At 42.0% G+C, this 18,660-nt stretch overlaps 2 protein-coding genes across 3 annotated transcripts in view; both read left to right on the forward strand.

Moving 5' to 3' along the window:
- tmem67 (transmembrane protein 67) overlaps positions 1–5,294 on the forward strand; it is a 14,681-nt gene extending 9,387 nt beyond the window's left edge. The window contains exons 14-29 of one of the 2 annotated variants that reach the window (XM_013912236.1): positions 1,090–1,195; positions 1,371–1,427; positions 1,546–1,644; positions 1,734–1,832; positions 2,000–2,008; positions 2,108–2,194; positions 2,308–2,407; positions 2,491–2,630; positions 2,725–2,865; positions 2,994–3,074; positions 3,155–3,271; positions 3,358–3,474; positions 4,385–4,492; positions 4,613–4,715; positions 4,803–4,945; positions 5,028–5,294. In XM_013912236.1, the coding sequence (XP_013767690.1) occupies positions 1,090–1,195; positions 1,371–1,427; positions 1,546–1,644; positions 1,734–1,832; positions 2,000–2,008; positions 2,108–2,194; positions 2,308–2,407; positions 2,491–2,630; positions 2,725–2,865; positions 2,994–3,074; positions 3,155–3,271; positions 3,358–3,474; positions 4,385–4,492; positions 4,613–4,715; positions 4,803–4,945; positions 5,028–5,108 (1,588 nt within the window). In that variant the 3' untranslated portion in view covers positions 5,109–5,294. The remainder of the gene's footprint in view (positions 1–1,089; positions 1,196–1,370; positions 1,428–1,545; positions 1,645–1,733; positions 1,833–1,999; positions 2,009–2,107; positions 2,195–2,307; positions 2,408–2,490; positions 2,631–2,724; positions 2,866–2,993; positions 3,075–3,154; positions 3,272–3,357; positions 3,475–4,384; positions 4,493–4,612; positions 4,716–4,802; positions 4,946–5,027) is intronic. The other variant, XM_013912237.1, reaches the window with a different exon arrangement.
- Positions 5,295–6,936: 1,642 nt separating this feature from the next.
- Positions 6,937–17,730, forward strand: pdp1 (pyruvate dehydrogenase phosphatase catalytic subunit 1). Its single transcript, XM_005738575.1, has 9 exons — positions 6,937–7,057; positions 11,321–11,645; positions 11,726–11,893; positions 12,540–12,751; positions 13,654–13,735; positions 14,270–14,364; positions 14,457–14,625; positions 14,707–14,925; positions 15,896–17,730. The coding sequence occupies exons 2-9, from the start codon at positions 11,394–11,396 to the stop codon at positions 16,274–16,276; spliced, it is 1,578 nt and encodes a 525-aa protein (XP_005738632.1). The 5' UTR covers positions 6,937–7,057; positions 11,321–11,393; the 3' UTR covers positions 16,277–17,730.
- The last annotated feature ends 930 nt before the right edge of the window (positions 17,731–18,660 follow it).

Raw genomic sequence — 18,660 nt, forward strand, 5'->3', positions numbered from 1 at the left:
AGGGTTCTTGCTGATCGGAGCTGGCTTGGCCCTGGCTTATCGGAGAATTAAGAGAGCGGAACCGGCTGTTCAAACCACCCCAAGGCTGCCCGCTGGGATTGAAACGATGGGACGAGGCGCGACTTCTCACAACGAAAGCAGCATGGTTAAGAACTTGGAGACGCTTACAGCTGCCGTGAAGACTCAAAATAACACCATTGAGCGTATATTGGGATACATCAAGGAGAGGCCTGCTCAAAATGACATCTTTGAGCAAAAGTTGGATCACATCGCAGAACGGCTCACTGCAGTTGTGAGGTCTCAGAATCAAAAGAATGACAACACCACGGAACGGAAGTTTGATACCATCATGGGGAGGCTCGCGGTTCTCCAACGGGAGATTGAGAGACCAGTGTCGGAGTGTCCAAGGCTGGAGCCGAACAAAAACTCCCAGATAATGACTGCGTGTTGACTATTCTTCCCATTCAATGCAAGGCCACCTGGGTTGGCTGGCAGACTGTTTACTTAACCTGATAGGGCGGAGGACACTGTCTCAGCTGAACTCTGGACACGCACACACATACACTTACACTGATAAACACGCACTCATCCCCCTCCCTTTCCAAACGCCTTCGATGCTTGTTTCCTGCGGGGGAACACGGCGGGTCTGTGTGCCGCGCTGGAATGGTAGCGCTGTGCAGGGCGGCTGCTGTGTTCGCTTCGGATTACTCTTCACCCCCCACCCAATCCTGTGGCTTGTAATGTCTTTCACAAGTTGTGCTGTGGACATTTATGTGCTTTTTGTGCAGAGGAGTTTTTTTGTTTCCTGTTCTCATGCTGTCCTACCATGGAAGCACAGCATCAGTAGAGGTCTCTTTTTGTCCTCTTGTACTTTCCCATTGTTGTGTATATTTCAGTGTTTTTTCTGTAACGCTACCGATCTCTGACTTGTATCCCCATTTAATGTCTGTGTTGTGTGTGTAAGGTCAGGGGGGTCCCATTTCACTGCAGGGCAACCTGCATGTGGCGAATAAAGGATTGATTGATTGATTGATTGATTGATTGATTGATTGATTGGTTTTGCTGGTATTGATGAGACGTGTTTGGTAGGTTTCAGTTGGTTCCACGAACCCAGGAAGGGAAGGTGTTTCCCCCTCTAATGACTGTGACCTACACAGATGTTCTCATCACGGATCTCAACACTCAAACTGTGGCTGTGAGTGGGTCACACACTCGCACATTGTTGTCATTATGCTTTAGTTTAAAGCTTAATTTTGACGATTACACCTAATCCCTTGATCTCAGTTGTTAAGTTTGACTAAATTAGTTGATTTGTTTATCTCGAAGCAAGTTTTTGAGTGTTTGCACTGAATTAATTTGTGTTCTTCTAGACAACCTTTGCTGTAGAGTATGAGATGGATCAGAGTGAGGCTCGCTTAAAGACAGATGTGAGTAAACGTTTGAAAGAAATGTTGATGAAACACAGGGGAGGAGTTCTTGTATGCAGCTGCTGTTACAGCAAAAAGCGATGCAGGATCACCTCTGATTTTTTTTTTTCTTGCTTAGATTGCTCTGGGTGTGTTGGGTGGGGTGGCCGTGCTGTATTCCCTGCTGAAGACCATCAGCTGGAAGAGGAGGATTGCATCTTCCTTCATTGATCTGGAGGTCCTGTGCCTTTATCCTTTAATGTACTTCAGAACTATCTGTCACTGTAACCACATGAAGTAATGTTGGTTTCTCCTGTCTTTCTTCAGACGATGGTGAAGTTTCTGTTGTTTTATGCTGGTGACCTGGCCAATGTTTTCTTTGCTGTCACTGTGGGAACTGGACTCTACTGGCTTATCTTTTACAAAGTATGTCTCATTCCCTTAAACAGCAGGTCTTTCTTTTATAGGATTATTTCTATTCTTGTGAGCTCTTTAATATGAATGTCAATGTCTCCTTTCTCTAGTTTTTTTTTCCACTTCAGTCTTTTTGCATGGCTTTTAACAGCTTTTGTTTTCTTCTCTCCACTCTGTAGACATTAAAGGCAAGTCTTTTTCCTCCTCTACCTTTCCTTATCAGCACTGTTAATATTTAGATGTAGTGATTGCTGCTTTCTGGTACTTATTTGTGTCTGTGTGCTTAGGCCCAACAGTTTGTGTCAGTCCTGTTACCACTGCCGGCTCAGGAGGAGCAGTTTGTGACATACATCGGCTGCGCCTTTGCTCTAAAGGTTAGACACCAGCTGAGCAGATATAACAATGAGCAGTATCCTTGCTGAAAGCTAGATGGTACGCTTCAATCTGGAATACTGAAAATGTGTTATTTGGTGTGATTGTATCCAAGGCTGTCCAGTTTCTCCATAAGCTGGCCCTGCAGGTTACGGTTGATATATTTCTCATCGACTGGGAGAGGCCACGAACTAAAACTAATAGATCTGTGCCAGGTATCAACATGCTTACTTTTAGCTTCATAAGTGGTAAATGACTAGTTGCTTAAAATAATTATCCACATTGACTACTGTTTCAGTGAGTGGCGAATCAAAAAATGACACCTCGCCAGTCAGCATCTGGAGGACTTACTTTGTGGCCAATGAATGGAATGAGATTCAGACAATCCGCAAGATCAGTCCGACTTTTCAGATCATGACTGTGCTTTTCTTCCTTGAGGTACATCTCCCACAATTATGGCCCTTTTGTTCATTTTGCAGCTTTTGCTACATCTCAAATTCTTGTTGCTGACATGCCATCCTGTCTTATCTAGGTGCTGGGCTTCTCAAACCTGGCCTTGAGGGACCCCTGGTCAAATTTACAGCGATCTCCCGAAGAATACACCCCCTCATACAGCCTGACACTGCGCTATGGTGTGACAGCCACGCTGTGGCTCTGCATTGGGCTTCTGCAGGTGCACAGCCTCCATTTGCTCACTTAACTTTTCTTTCCTTCACATCCATTCTCACCTCATTCTTTCCTAAGGTATCAGTGAAATGTACCCCTTTGAACCCCTTAAAAGATGTCCTTTAAACCCTACAGGTGATTTTCTTCACTGTGTTTTATGCACACTTTGTGGAGGACAAAATCCGTCAGTTTGTAGATCTCTGCTCAGTCAGTAATGTAAGTAGCGGGCATTGCATGAAGCCATTTTTTCTGTCTTTATGACCTGGATAAACATTTTTTTGTTTGTTTCCGTGCAGATTTCTGTGTTTATCTTATCATATCGCTGCTTTGGATACTACATTCATGGCCGTTCGGTTCATGGACATGCAGATACAAACATGGAGGAAATGAACAACAATTTGAGAAGAGAAGCCGTATGTACCCCAACAGGCTTTTAGTCTACCTCTCACTAGTGTTTTCAGCTGACTTACATGCTTTTTTTTTCATTTATTTTTTTAAGGAGTCACTGTGTGCTCAGAGGGGTTTACTCCCCAACACAGAAGTCCAGACCTTTCAGGTGTCTCTTACCAGCCGTCTGGGGATGCATTATAAAAAAATACAGGACTCAATCAGCAGGGTAAGTCCTGACCACAGTCATGTCTGCACCTCAGCTATGAATGTTCTGTTTAATGGTACTGTTAGTCTGCAGACTGATCAGTACAGCTGCCTATCCCTCTAATAAGAGAGTAAAAGTGTTTAAAGCAGTTGTCTGAACGGAACTTGTTAAACATATGTACTCTACCAGTAATGACAGACAGCCATGGAAAAGCTGCTCTGATGTTTACATTTATTTGGCTTCTTTTCTTTGAATCACAAATATCACTGCACAGTCTTGTAGTAGAAATTGGTATTACACTAATCATATAAAATGTGGTTCCCAGGGTTTAAAAGTGAAGCCAACACAGAAGTACTTTAAGCTTGCATTCTTTTGTAAGGCCACCAGGGGGTGACAGATGTGGTTGTAAAAAGTTTATATAAAATAGACCCTCTGTTCAAATCTTCCTAAACACTTTCCTGTTCACTGTTAAGGTCTCAGTCACTGACTTCAGGTCATACTGACTAAAACATTCAGTCTGTTTTGTATCTTTGAGTCATTCTAAGTTTCAGGAAGGGTGTTTTAGCATTGACAGTGAGCTGGAAATGACAAGTCGTTAACCAATGAGCATCAGATTTAATAGTCAGACCCATCCCCACTCGCCACATCTGGTTTCAAAACACCAAGATGGCAACAGGACTCCCCAAACAAGTGGGCGACATCATGGTAGCTACACCCATGTTTTATACTGTCTGTGGTGTTGCACTAAACTATCACACAGACTAATTTTAGCTTCAGGTGATGTTTGCAGTACAACTCATAAATATTTTGGATATGAAGTCAAAGCAGTGGTTTTCTTGTTTGTTTGTTTGTTTTTCTCACAGCTTTTATCAGTTTGGTAACTTTTATTCATAAGTGCCTTTAAAGGAGTTGATTGTGTCTTGTCCTCCAGAGGAACCAGCCATCACGACTAACAGACGCATCCACGCTCAGCTCGCTCGAGCCGCACTTCAAAGCTTACCAGGCCATGAACCACTTCCTGGGATGTGTTATTGACCATGTTAGTACAAACACTCAAGAATAAACTCACTCAGCAAACTAAAAGCAGCAGAGTTTGATCTGACCTGATTCTAGTAGAACAGTTTGCTTATTTCTGTCTTATGTCATATCATTTGAAAAGGCCCACTCTGACATGGACTACATAGTGAAGGACAAGCTGATGTTTGAGAGTGTCATAGGGATGGAGTTTCTTGAACCCACTGAGAAGAGCATCTTTTACAATGGTGATGGTCTGGGCCAGAGTACATTTCAGTTTGTTTGTCTCCACCTACGTGTGTGTACATGATGTCTGTTTGCACTTCTCGTGGCAGATGAGGCGCACACTTTTAGTAACATGCTGTATTATGGAAACGAGGCCACACTGCTGATCTTTGACACCTTGTTCTTCTGTGTCGTCGACCTTGGATCCCAGAGCTTTGTGCTTGCAGCTGTGCTTACATACGTGCAGCAAGTGGTCAGTATTTGTTGTCCGTACTGCATGTTCTCAGCACCGCCTAAAAAGTACTCGCAGTAATCAACCTTCTCCTTCTTTACAGATATTTCGCTTTTTGCGTAACAGTTTGGGAAGGAAGAACCTCGCCAACAAGACTCTGGTGGATGAGAGGTTCCTAATTTAAAATTCGTTGCTAGATAGTTGATATCATCTTTGTTAATTAGCTGCATTTCTTTCACAGATGTTTACTATTTACAGATTCTGTCCTTTTTGCACTTATTTTAATAAGTGGTTCTGTAATAAGTGTTTTTTACTGCTGATTTTGATGTAAATATTCAAATTTTTGACATATTTTTGATGATTAAATGTTTTTTATGACATGATAATCATCCTGTTTTTTATTAAATTTTATTATATTTTTTAGGTAAAGAATAGTAGCATATCCGGTAGCTATATAAACAAAGGATGATGTACATGCTCATATTCTTATGAACCCAATATTATTTATAACACAATATATTTAACATCTCTGGGTATGTTGGTGGATTCTTGTTGACAGTAAGCAGCGCTATTACATGTCACCACTGGATTTTAGATGAATCAAACATGCTCATAGATTTAAAAAAATCAGTCTCCTTATTTTATTCCATAAGAAATATGTGTTTGGGAGGGGGGTTGTTTTCTTTTGTTTATATAGATGTAAATCCAAACAGAATTTTAATTGTGTAGAGGAAGGTTCCTGACTGAAGCTAGAAAAACACTGGCCAGCATGAAAAAGTTATCATCTTTTATTTTTATTTCTCTCTGTCTTGGTCTTCTTTCTTGACTGTGTGCCTTTTAATGCAGATGCTTTACTGAAATACCTCTGGCTCTAGTTACCTCAGGCATAGTGGGGAATGTTCTCATTGCTTTTTGCTGTTGCATATTCCAAATGCGGCACACTACCAGTGCACTGTTCATGCTACCATGGTATGGTATTGCATTAGTACACATGGTGTTACATCTGTGAAGACTCCATCAATGATGAGCGGTGTAACTCCTACAAAGAGGTTTGGTGCATTGAAAAAAAATTTGGGAAATATTTCAGCAAGGTAATGCTTAACTGCACTGCATGATTTACAGTATGATGGTTCCATAGATTAACTGACTAACCTGGCCTGCCTGGATTCCAGACTTGTGAAGACATTAGAACACCTCCAAGCTGCTGAACTCAAGAAAAAATATTAATAATTTTCTTTCAATAGTACAGAAACTGGGCTCATTAATACACAAAGTGTTCTTAAAAGAAGAAGCATTGCAGTGCGGTGCTAAATAGACTGAATCCTATTTTTTTTTTAAAACGTCTTGCTGACATCAAATTTAAATCCATCCATAGCCCAACCAAGGTAGCCCATCTGCTTCAAGTTTCAACATACCATAGATTATCATCTGCATACCTGCATAACGTGTGGTTTTTGAGTTACTGTTGTCTTCCTATCAGCTCAAACCGGACTGCCCAGTCTCCTGTGACATCAACAAGGCATTTTCACCTAGTGAACTGGATGTTTTCTGTTTTTCGGACCACTCGCTGTGAAACCCGGAGAAGTGTGGCACCAACCATTCTACTTTCAAAGTCACTTAAATCACTGTTCATCCCCACTCTGATGCTCCATTTGAACTTCAGCAGTTCGTTTTGATCATGTCTACATGTCTAAATGCATTGAGTTGCTGCCACTTGATTGCCTGAGTGGATATTTAGAAGGATAAGAGGAACAGATGTACTTAACAAATCTTTTTTTTTTTTTCTGGTTTATTTTAAGACTCTTTTATTCTTCAAACGACAAATTGTAAATTCAGAAACAAAATAAAAAATGTACAGATTATAAAATTGTTTATTAAATTATAAAATTTACATATACTAAAAACTAAAAAGCGGATCGCTTTTCTTGGGTCACAGCAGTTCTGAGCCTATCTAGAAGTGGGGCTTTAAAAAGCACATCCTGACTGTGCATGTGGTTATGCTTCTACGTCATCACGTCTGCTAGCCCTTAGCCAATCAGAGTTCACTCCACCGGGTGGCGCTCCCGAATGATACACAGAGGGGTCGGCGTTAAGCCATGAGCTCAAATAACTTCTTTACATCCGCTGGTTGAGGTAAGCCATAACTTTGCACCTCGTTTGAACTTTTCACTCTCGCAGGTTAAGATGCGTTGAAGTCCGGAGGATTTTTCCCGGGTGTAGTCGCGTCTTATATAAGCAAACAGTATCCAGTTTGGTGGGTGTAACCTGGACACCACTAGCAGCCGTTAGCATGAATTTGGCTACTGTACCCATTTAACTAACCTTGTTTGACAGCTTTCCTGTTCCTATTTTATTGTCATGTTGTGGCTCTGAGACTACGCTTCCATGTTTTTAGTCGGACTCCTCCAATACTGGGTGGTTGGTTTACAGACCTGCTTTGCAACTAGCAAGGAAAGGCTAGTGATGACAACAAACATGGCAACTTAGTTGCAGAGATCCAAGCTGGGACGGGCCCTCAGTGGTCTGTGTGCCTCACACATAGTTTGGGCTTTCTCCATATGGGGTCAGCCTGCAAGACGCCGTCACTGTAAGGAGTACGTTTTTACCCGAGCATCCATCACCTTTGTTGCTCCATCACTGTCCGCACACTTTAAGAGTTTTTCCACATTTTGATGGTCTGTAGATATAACAGGCGAAACATAGAGCGGAAACGTCTTTTTAGGAGTTGGTAATTTTATTATTACAGTTCTGACGATATTTTACTTCCGTAATACAGGTCTGTTTTCCCCTTTTCCTTTTTAGACTAGTGGAAAGAAAACGCTCAAAGTACACATTTGCTTGTTTATTCTATTAAGGTTTGACTGCTGGAAGTGTATGCACACTGCCTTATTTGCATGTCTGGATATGTAGCTTCTTACCATTTTAAATACATAAAGGTATCTGACTGTTTTCAGAATCAGCTGAGGAAGTTTCATATCTGTTGGTTTCTCTTTTCACCCTGTTCTCGTGACTAGTCTTAAATTATTAAATGAGGGCAGATTTTATGAACAGTTGCAGTGAGGATCCGGTTTACTGGGTCATCCTGACCAGTCATTTAGATTCAAGAACTAAATGTCAGGGGCGAGTTACTGCCAGGGCTATTTTTAACAGTCAGTGTGCAGAGTTGCTGACCTATAGAGAAGAGTGCAAAGTACAACTCACGCCAGATGTCGTCTCCAGTGGCGCTATCTCTAATCCAGGTTTTTCTCAATACTTCAGGACAGAAATGGCTAAACCTCGTCAAACTATATAAACGAAACTAAAACACTTTCTATTATTCCTGAAGGAGGCTCTACACTGCCCCTATCTGAGATTATGGGACATAATCACTGTAACAATATCTTTGAGGGTTGACATTTCTTCTCTAAATATTCAACACAGTGTTCATGCAAATTTAATTTATGAATAAGAGCAATTTTGTTGAGAGTACACGCTCACCAGAGCTACTTTATTAGGTACACATTGCTAGTGCTGGTTTTGACCTCCTTTTGCCTTCAGAACTGTCTTAACTCTTTGTGGCACAGATTCAACAAGGTGCCTGAAACATTTGTCAGAGATTTTGGTCCATATTGACACAGTGGCATTAGACTATTACTGCAGATTGGTCAGCTGCACATCTATGATCTGAATCTCTGGTTTCACCACATCAAAAATTGCTCAATTTGATTGAGATCTGTTGACTGTGAAGGCTATTTGAGTGCAGTGAACGTGGTGTGTTATCCTGCTGGAGGCAGCCATCAGAAGATGGTACGCTGTGGTCATAAAGGGATGCATATGATCAGCAACAATACTCGAGTAAGTTGAGGCGCTTTATCAATGTTCATGTGGTACTGAAGGGTCCAAAGTGTGCAAAAAAAAAAAAAGAAGAAAAAAAACATCCCCCACACCACAAGGATTAATACAAGGCACCATGAATCTGTGAATTTTTCAGTTTCCTGTTACTAGCTGACAGAAGGGACACTTGGTGTGGTCTTCTGTTGCTGTAGCCCATCTGCTTCAAGGTTTGATATATTTCGTGCATGCAGAGATGCTCTTCTGCATACCTTAGTTATTATTTGAGTTACTGTTGCCTTCTGATAAGCTTAAAGCAGTCTGGTGATTCTCTACTGACCTCTGGCATTGATGCCTTTTCACCCACTTACTTTTTCACCTACTTTTTTCAGACCTTTGGCTGTAAGCCCTAGATATGTCTGTTTGGTAGAATCCCAGTAGATCTGTAGTTTCTGAAATACTCAAAACCATCCCTTTGACACCATCAACCATGCCACATATAAAGTCACTAAAATCACAGTTTTTCCCCCATTCTGATGCTTGTGAGTTGCTGCCATGTGATCGTCTGATTGAATAGTTGTACCTAATAAAGTGACCAGCCTCATAAATGTTTTTACTTCAAATTGAGGCTTTGTGGTCCTGCACTACTGTAACACATTATGCAGCAAGGACCTTCTGTTTGTCTCTCTTTCTCTATTGTTTCAAACTAGGGCTGCCACAAACGATTATTTTGATAGTTGACTAGTCACAGATTATTTTTGCGATTAGTGGACTAATCAGATCATGCATCCATTAGACGTACAGCGTGCAGCTTATTGCACCGCGTCGGAGCGCTTTTGAAAATATGTTGGTGTCTTGATAAACTGAGAAGATATTTGAGGTTTACAAAGCTACATTCTCACCTAAAAATATGTTAAAAGTTTATTTTGTGACCCAGAAAGAATAACTAGAAAAATTTGCATTTCCTGCAAAAATGCTGTGTGGATGCCTTAACGCTGAAGATTTCTGCTGAAAAAGTTGAAAAAAAAATGTTGCCCTGAGCAGGATTTGAACGTTGCCCTTCTGGTCTCAAGGCGGCTTCTCATCTCACTGAGCCAAACTGATTCTCCCAAAGAAGAGGCGGAGAGACTGACAATTGTGCTGAAATGAGCAGAAGCGGCTGAGAATTGTGCTGATAAGAGGTGAAAGGCTGAAAACTTGGCAGAAAAGAGGTGAATTAGCAGAATTTCTGCTGAAAAGAGTATTTTCTGAAAACAGCTGAGATTTGTGCTAATAAGAGGTGAAAAGGCTGAAAGTTTTTCAGAAGAGGTTAATTAAGCAGAATTTGGGCAGAAAAGAGGTGAAAATTCTGCTGAAAAGAGTTCAATTAGCAGAATTTCTGCTGAAAAGAGTTCAATTAGCAGAATTTCTGCTGAAAAGAGTTAAAAAAAGTGTAACTGTTAACTGAAAGAAATGTTGCCATAAGCGGGATTTGAACCCGGGCCTCCCAGTCTGAGAACGGATGCTCATCTCACTGAGCTAGAACACAGGTCAACCCGGCAAGGAAAATCAGTGAGGCCACTGATAATACGGCAGAAATGGGCAAAAAATATTGCAAAAAAATTCAATATCTCAAAAAGTATAGAAGTTATGAGCACCAAAAGTCATAGCCCGCATTAGCAGAAATAGCAGAATTGTTTTTAAAGTTTGAATGGCGAAAATCGGATAAAAACTGTGGGAGTCGTTAAGTGCCAAAAAGTGTACGGAAGCAACTAGAATATAGTGGAATAAATAGAAACAGGAACTCGATAGTGTGGATGCCCTTTGACGGCATCCACACAATAAGAGTAATATTGAAACTAACTAGCTGCTGCCATTGTTGGAAACTGAGCTGGGCTGCGCTATGAATTCTGGGCAGTGCTGCCATCTTCTGTTTCAGTCCGCTATTACACTCTTAAATTCCGTCGTAAACGATTTTGATTGTCGACGTAATTGTGACTAGTCGACTAATTGTGGCAGCCCTATTTCAAACAATGAAGGACTTGTTCATCCAGTATGTAGTTGGTCAGCATGCTGTGTGTTTAAGCGCTAAAGAAATGGCGATACAGAGATCACAACTATTTAAAGATCCCCTCCTCAACACAACTATTCCTGAGCACAGAAGTATTGAAATTCATGTATTTTTTTTTACTGCATCATCTTTACATGGATAGCTTACTTTGACCTATAATGTTTCACAGTAATGTTGGGCTCCATAAAGTTTCCAGTACAGCAAGCAGTCAATCAACAGCCCAACATTTAACCAGCGAACTGATTTAATCTGAATTGCCCACAGGCAAAATATGTGAATGGTCACTGCAGGAGTCAGGTTTAAAGGATTTGTCTGAACATTAACTTTCAAGTATCATGTCGGCAGTTACTATGGAAAAACTGTTTTTACGTTATTCTGTCATAAAGCTTACGACCAGCTGCAAAATCTCGTCACATCATCCCAGTTTGTTTGCACATTGTTTGCTTAATGGTCTATGCCAGGGACACTCTGATGAATGCAGCTTAAAAACAAGGACCTCCATCTGCTGCTCTCTGACCGCTGTACCTCTTCAATAGGTGTGGTTACATCAGCACTGCAGAGTGTGTGTTTGTGCGTGCGCGCCTGCCTGCCTGCAGGGTACCGTCAGCCATGCCTGTGACATCTCAGCTGCTCAGGGCTTTGCCTCGCTCCAAGGTCTTGGCCTCCAGTCTGTTACCATGCCAACAACACCAGTCCCAGTTTGGGCCTGTAGCTCACCTACCTGCCTCAAGAAAGTCGGCTCACATGTGGCAACGACGCCAGCCATCAAGAAGTTACCAGACATCCTCAGTTCTCCACAGCTACATCCTCACCCCTCCGCAGGTCAACTCCATTCTCAAAGCCAACGAGTACAGCTTTAAGGTTTGTTGGGTTGTAGATAAAATGCATTTTAACATCCGTAGTAGCATTGCTGTAGTTTACTATTCATGCTGTAATCCCAGGTGCCAGAGTTTGATGGGAAAAATGTGTCTTCAGTGATGGGTTTCGAAAGTAATCAGCTGCCAGCCAACGCTCCCATCGAAGATCGCCGCAGCGCAGCCACGTGCCTGCAGACGCGAGGGATGCTGCTCGGCGTGTTCGACGGCCACGCTGGCTGCGCCTGTGCACAGGTAAACTGAGACACTTAGCCTGCGTGTCATTTTAACTGGTTATCTTACTTTTCTCCAGCAGCGTAGCTTGGACTCAAACTCAAACCTTACTACTTTTTCTTTCTTGTTTTTCTTGGCAGACCCTCATTTTCTCCATCAAACTTTATCCAGAAAGTTGATTATTTAGCTCGTATTGAATTTAATATTGAAAGAAAACGCTCAGACATGTCAGATTGACTAAAAAACCTCATAATTGTCAATAATTTGTGGTCAATTTTTCCTCAGTGACATTTATTGTCACTAGCTCTGACACAGTTATCCTACATAGCATTTTAACTGATTAGCTTTCTTTGCTCTAAAGGCGTAGCTTGCAAATCCAAATGATTGTGATTGAATTTTTTTTGGTGCAATCTGCAAACTATCCATCCATCCATCCATTCGCTTCCGCTTCTCCTTTTCAGGGTCGCGGGGGGCGCTGGAGCCTATCCCAGCTTGAATTTTTTTTGGTGCAATCTGCAAACTAACAATGTGTAAATATTTCATTTTGTGCAAATATTTGAAAGGTTGCACAGCTGTTGGGGCACGATGCACCTTTCTGTGTTATGTTTGCCACTGTGTGTCTTTATGCAATTGTACTGTTTCCTGTGCAACAAACTCTTCTCTGCAGGCGCTGAGTGAGAGGTTGTTTTACTACATAGCAGTGTCACTGCTGCCCCACAACACTCTGTGTGAGCTTGAGGCAGCGGTGGAGGCCGGCAGGGCTCTTAGTCCCATCTTGCAGTGGCACAAACACCCCAACGACTACTTCAGTAGGGAGGCTCAGAGGCTCTACTTCAACAGCCTTCGAACCTACTGGCAGGAATTAATCGATCTAACCAGGTGAGGAATGTGAAAGTCGGCAGAGTACACACTTCTACGTCTAAAGGCCACTGTGTTAAAAAACAAAGAAACGAACAAAGAACCCCCCCACCCCGGGCGTTTTGTATTAAAATGAGAGCAATTCGTTTCTCAAACTTTCTCAAGCAGCCTCTGCTGGACTCAGCTCAGCGTTTGCCTCACAAATGTGTGTTCATTGCATGGGTACGTCTAATCAGATCATCACACAGCAGCAGCTAAGTGCATTTAGGCTTGTAGACATGGTCAAGACGACCGACCAGTGGTGTCAGCTAGTAACAGAAAACTGAGGATGCAGTTTGCATGGGTTCACCAAAACTGGACAAAAGAAGCTTTCCTTGTCTGATGAGTCTCAAATTCTGCTGTGACATTTTGGATGACAGGGTCTGAATTTGGTGTAAACAACATGAAAGCACAGATCCACCCTGCTGTGTATCAGCGGTTCAGGCTGCTGGTGGTGTAATAGTATAGGGGAAATGTTCTTGGCACAGTTTGGCCCCCTTAGCATGAACATCATTTTGCAGCCTACCCGAGGAGTCGTAGTGGCCTGAATCTTCTGTTGTCTTCAAGGTGTACCTAATAAAATGTCCAGTTAATGTATGATGTTTACAAATGCATTCTTTGTCTTTTGGCCTTTCCAGTATGTCAAAAGCATTAGTAGACCGTCATCTGTTCTGATTCACAGAAGTGTAATTTTTCTCCCCAGTGTTTGGCCTTGGCAAACATTTCCTTCTTTCTCATTTTATTTTCATCTTTACCTGGTAGCAGCACACCCACACCAACATAGGCCGGTGTGTTGTTTTCCAGTAGTGCTGTTTTTGGTCTCTGTTCTCGACCTGTGCCTCCTGCTTTTATCCGATTCACTCAAGTGTTCTCCCTGTTTTCAGCCCAGGTGACGTTCCAGACACCCGCGAGGCGTTGCTGAATGCCTTCAAGAGGCTCGACAATGATATTTCACTGGAAGCTCAGGTATGAACTGTAAAAAATCAAAGGTGTGCCTTGTGAACATGCTAATACAGTTTGGTGTGACTAGTTTATGTTCCAAGTTTTACTTTAAGGAGGCAAGCTTAGGAGCTCTGAATTAACTCCTGAGTGTCATCGACTCATTTTATCATTAGAGTAATTTCTGGCCTTTTATCATCTCCCTGATTTACTTTCCATGTCTGACATTATTGCAGCTTCATTATGAAACTTGCAGTGGTTATTATTGCAGTTGTAGCCCAGGGCAGTCCTCCTCATAGTGTGCCCGCATGCAGTGTAAGCTGATATTGGCTGAGCACAAATTCAGAATATCACGGACATGTTAGCCTGATTTAAATTGTGCCAAGACTTGAGTTCAGTTTGACACATTAGGCCACATATTGAATAACATTTCTCCACAGCAGCAATGCCAAAAAATGTGAGCATCCAAATTTAAACTTTTATGGCTCAAAGGGGAGCTTGTGTGTCAGTGCCTGCCTGTCTAGTAAGCACAGTCCTTTCCTGCTTTATTTTGCTCTGCAGGTTGGAGACCCAAATGCTTTTTTGCACTACTGGGTTCTGAGAGTGGCCTTTTCTGGAGCAACAGCCTGTGTGGCTCACATTGATGGACCAGACCTGTATGAACAATAAATACATGGTTTAATGCATTATAGCAACATTAAAGGGATGAAATAGATTTTTTTGTAACGCTGTCTCTTTGTTTCTGAAGCTTTATAGCCAATGCAGGAGATGCTCGTGCAGTTTTGGGTGTCCAAGAGGAGGATGGTTCATTCAGCGCTCACACATTCTCCAATGACCACAACGCCCAGAATGAGAGCGAGGTGGCTCGGATACGGAGCGAACACCCTCCATCAGAGAGAAAAACGGTCATCCGTCAGGTACTGCACTCGTTAATCTCACTGTGATTGTTTTTACAACCTTTATTAAAACCTCGCCACCATATTTTTCTTCTTTGTCAGGAGAGGCTGCTCGGCTTGCTCATGCCTTTCCGTGCGTTCGGGGATGTGAAGTTCAAGTGGAGCATTGAGCTGCAGAAGCGCGTCTTGGAGTCCGGACCTGATCAGCTTCACGAAAATGAGCAAACCAAGTTTATCCCCCCGAACTATCACACCCCTCCTTACTTGACCGCTGAGCCCGAGATCACGTATCACAAGCTGAGGCCACAGGATCGCTTCCTGGTAAGATGCAGCGGCGGTGCTGTCACCCATCCATCCATTCTCTTTTGCTTATCCAGTTCAGGAGCTGGAGCCTATGCCAGCTGTCACAGATGCAGGGTAAACCCTGGACAGGTTCCCGGCCTGTCAGTTAACCTAACCCCCGCTGCTGTGTCATACAAAATACATACAATGTGTTTTACATCAGGACATTTATTTCCTTGCAGTCTTATCGTTTTTCCACATCTGTCCCAAAAATATACTGCCCTTCAACATTTTGAAAACTTGTATGTCTACAGTCACGATGATCAATGCAGCATCATCCCCATTCTTAATAAAGCTCTCATTCTTCACTGGTTAAAGGGCCCAGCATTAGTTGATTTAAAGCCCCGCATAAATCCGAGACGTAGGAACTGATCCAAAGAGTTGACACCTGGACATTTATTCTATTTATAAAATTAAACACATTATGGATCTGGGGTCTATATTTTATGTCAATAGGCTGAATAATGTCAGATTTTATGAGTCACATCTAATTAACTCTGAGAACTGAATAATGTGCTCTGAATCCTGATGTTTGTACCATTGTTCTCCTCAAAGTAGGCATCCATCCTCCAGATGTACCTTTTTTCATTGCATGTAAAAGGAGAGTGGGCTGTGCTATTTATTTAATTAAAAAGAAAGCTCTTCTTTTGAGGAATTATCTAGCTAATGCATGCTGTGTGACCTTTTCAAACAAAGGCTGTATTTATGAAGAAATAATTGGGTTTAGATGACTTATTCTCAGTGCCAGTATTTTCCCAAACGAATGAATAATGTTAGCTACAGCTCCCATGCTGGCTTCAGTTACTACACTTGAATGTTTTCTGACTTACAGTTGTGGTTTTAAGTGTAAATACATTCATCATGGGCATGAATCTCATTGTGATTTTGGTCTTTTAATGATTTCTTTCAGTAGATTATATATACAATTATATGACTCTTCTCTCGGCAGGTGATTGGCTCTGATGGCCTTTGGGAGACCCTCCACAGGCAGGAAGTGATTCGTATCGTCGGGGAGTATTTGACTGGGGTCCACCAGCATCAGCCGCTCAAAGTCGGAGGATACAGGGTGACCTTGGGACAAATGCAGGGGCTGCTCGAGGAGCGAAAGGCTCGTGCGTCCTCAGCATTCGAAGATCAGAACGCCGCCACCCACCTGATGCGCCACGCGGTGGGAAACAACGAGTTTGGCACAGTGGACCACGAGAGGCTGTCAAAGATGCTGTCACTGCCCGAGGAGCTGGCTCGCATGTACCGCGATGACATCACCATCATCATCACGCAGTTTAACCCTCATGTGATTGGAGCACAGAGACAGGAAGGCCAGTCATGAGCTGCTCATTAGCCATGTAACACTGATCACACACACACACAGCAGATCTGTATCTAAGCACACAGAGGACAAACCGGCCATATTCAGTATCTGTCATTGTTTTAACACTATATAAAGAGTGTATTTGTCTGTATGCAGTGCTGCGGTTTCTTATGAAGATGTCAGCTAAAAACTGGATGACGTTTCTTATAACGTGTTATTTATGCTGCCGCTCGTTGCCATTTTCGTGTACACTTCTCTTTGTAATAAGACACTGTTACAAACTGAAAATCTAGAAACTTCCAAAAAGGGTAAAGGACGTGGGAGTGGCTTAAAAAGCAATGAGGCTTTTAGCAACAGGGCTGACTCCACCTGTTGTTCTATTATGGATTTTAAATAGGCTGTGCCCCGACTGCAGCGTGCTCTCGTTTTCGGCTACAAGCAGGATGCAGTCATTTCTCTTTGTAGTTTGTTTCTGAGGGACTGTTGTTACGACCTGGGCTGATTCATCGACTTGTTTTTACCCTGTGACATTGTATGAGATGTTCTTGGTGAATCTAAACACAGATGCTTTGTTCTGTGTTTACAGTGAGATCTACTCCACTGATTTCAGAGTGTTAAGGTGTTCACATTGATGTCCACATCCAATGTGGAGGTAAATACTCTAGAATGTAGGCTACAAGCCAACTCTTAAACCTCATACGGCTCAAAATAAAGTTGAGGGCTCACAGTTTAAGTTAGAGAGAAGTCATTCTGTTACACAGAGAAACTAGGGAGGAAGGAGTTGTAGTTTGAGTGCTCGCTGCTCGCATTAAAGGCTTAACTTGGGAAGAAGAGTTTTTTTTTTTTTTTTTCATCCTTAAGGTCACAAACTGGAAAGGTCAGGAACTGGTGACATAAGTGATCGTTTTCACTTTGAATCCAGTGTACTTGCACACAGAGCAATGACAAAAGCACCTCACTGAAGATCTGAGCTGTATGAGTACACTGATATTTACCTGTCTACTAACAAATGGAGTTATTCTCCATATGTAATGCTGCTTTGTATCCCTGATAATAGAGGATCAAAGTCAGACTTCCTGTTCATGTGCACCTTAATGCACACACTGACCTTGTTTGTTTTTTTTGTTTGTTTTTTTACCTTGAGTTTCTTTTCCAAATATTGAAGGGTTAAAAACCATATACATATGACAGGTCATTTATAGTGTAACAGGTTGTTACAGATTGGAAGTTTATCATTCATGTGATTAATAAGAATCAAAGCAGCAAACCAACCCCTCCTGTTACTTAGAAATCAGGGTTGTGGTTGTTGAATGAGCAGAATGTACATTTGAAAGAAGCTGTTTGAATAGTAAATATTATTTATTCAGCTTTTGGAGTATGTGACACATCATTTCTGTTGTATGTATAAATTTTAACTTATGTGGGTTGAGTTTTGTACATGGAATGCTTTAATAAAACGCCAAATACAGAAATCCTGGCACTGTTCGGTTTGTTTTGGGTTATACAAAGAAGGCCACCAGAATAGTGCTTCAGCCAGGAAGGTTCTGACCTTCAAACACCTGGAAGGTCAGTGTGCCTCAGGTGTGTCGTCACTATACACACAGGTAGGTTAAATGTTACATGTGGCGCAGTGCTCATGGGACAGTTGGAGCTTTACTGTGTTTGCTGCCACTAGGTGGTGCTGTTGCGCCAAACAGGCCAAGTGTCAAAAAGAGGCCAGAGGAGGTTAAACTACAACACAAACCTGTCGCTACGCTGTCGTCGGAGATTTGTGCTACAGCTGTGTCCTATAAGTTAACAGATGCACTTGGGCCAGCTTCAGTAGAGACACCAGTTCAACTGCTCGTTAATGAAAATATTGATGAATCAGCAACTTCATTGCATTTAGGCATGTAGACACATCAGGGTGCTCTGCTGTAGTTGAAACGGAGCAACTGAATGATTTTAACTCTTTATGAACCCAGCAAAGTTGTTGGTTCCTGATGGGCTGGTTTGAGTATTTAAGTTCAGTATTTCTGAGTGCCATGAATAATTAAAGCTGCTCCGAAGCAAAAGAAGCTTCAATCTGGTATTACCAAGCTGGACCTAATGAAGTGAGCAATGCAGCATTCAGATGCAAAAGTCAAAAATATCTTCTTCTTTTTTGGTAGCTTGTGATTAAAATAAATCAAAATTTTAATCTTTCTTCTGATTTTTTTCCCCCCACTCCTTTCACATGGAGAAGATCAACATATTAAAAGAGGATTGTAGTAATGATTTTATAAAATCTTTATTTGTATAAATCTGCATTTTACTTGCTTTTAGTTAATCCTTTATAAGATCCTTGAACACACAAGCACAAGCTAACACAGCAGCCTTGTAAAGTTGTTACTACACTGGATGCGCCATAAAACGATTTCAGC

This window comes from Pundamilia nyererei, unplaced genomic scaffold, assembly GCF_000239375.1.
Source record: "Pundamilia nyererei isolate P.nyererei 1_Seehausen unplaced genomic scaffold, PunNye1.0 scaffold00084, whole genome shotgun sequence".
NCBI classification, from domain to species: Eukaryota; Metazoa; Chordata; class Actinopteri; order Cichliformes; family Cichlidae; genus Pundamilia; species Pundamilia nyererei.

What these genes read in the sequence shown, in the direction of transcription:
- pdp1 (XM_005738575.1), top strand. Translation starts at nt 11,394, where the DNA reads ATGCCTGTGACATCTCAGCTGCTCAGGGCTTTGCCTCGCTCCAAGGTC. An exon ending in CACATTGATGGACCAGACCT is followed by an intron (nt 14,365 to 14,456) that starts GTATGAACAATA and finishes TTGTTTCTGAAG; the next exon opens with CTTTATAGCCAATGCAGGAG. An exon ending in GGCCACAGGATCGCTTCCTG is followed by an intron (nt 14,926 to 15,895) that starts GTAAGATGCAGC and finishes TTCTCTCGGCAG; the next exon opens with GTGATTGGCTCTGATGGCCT.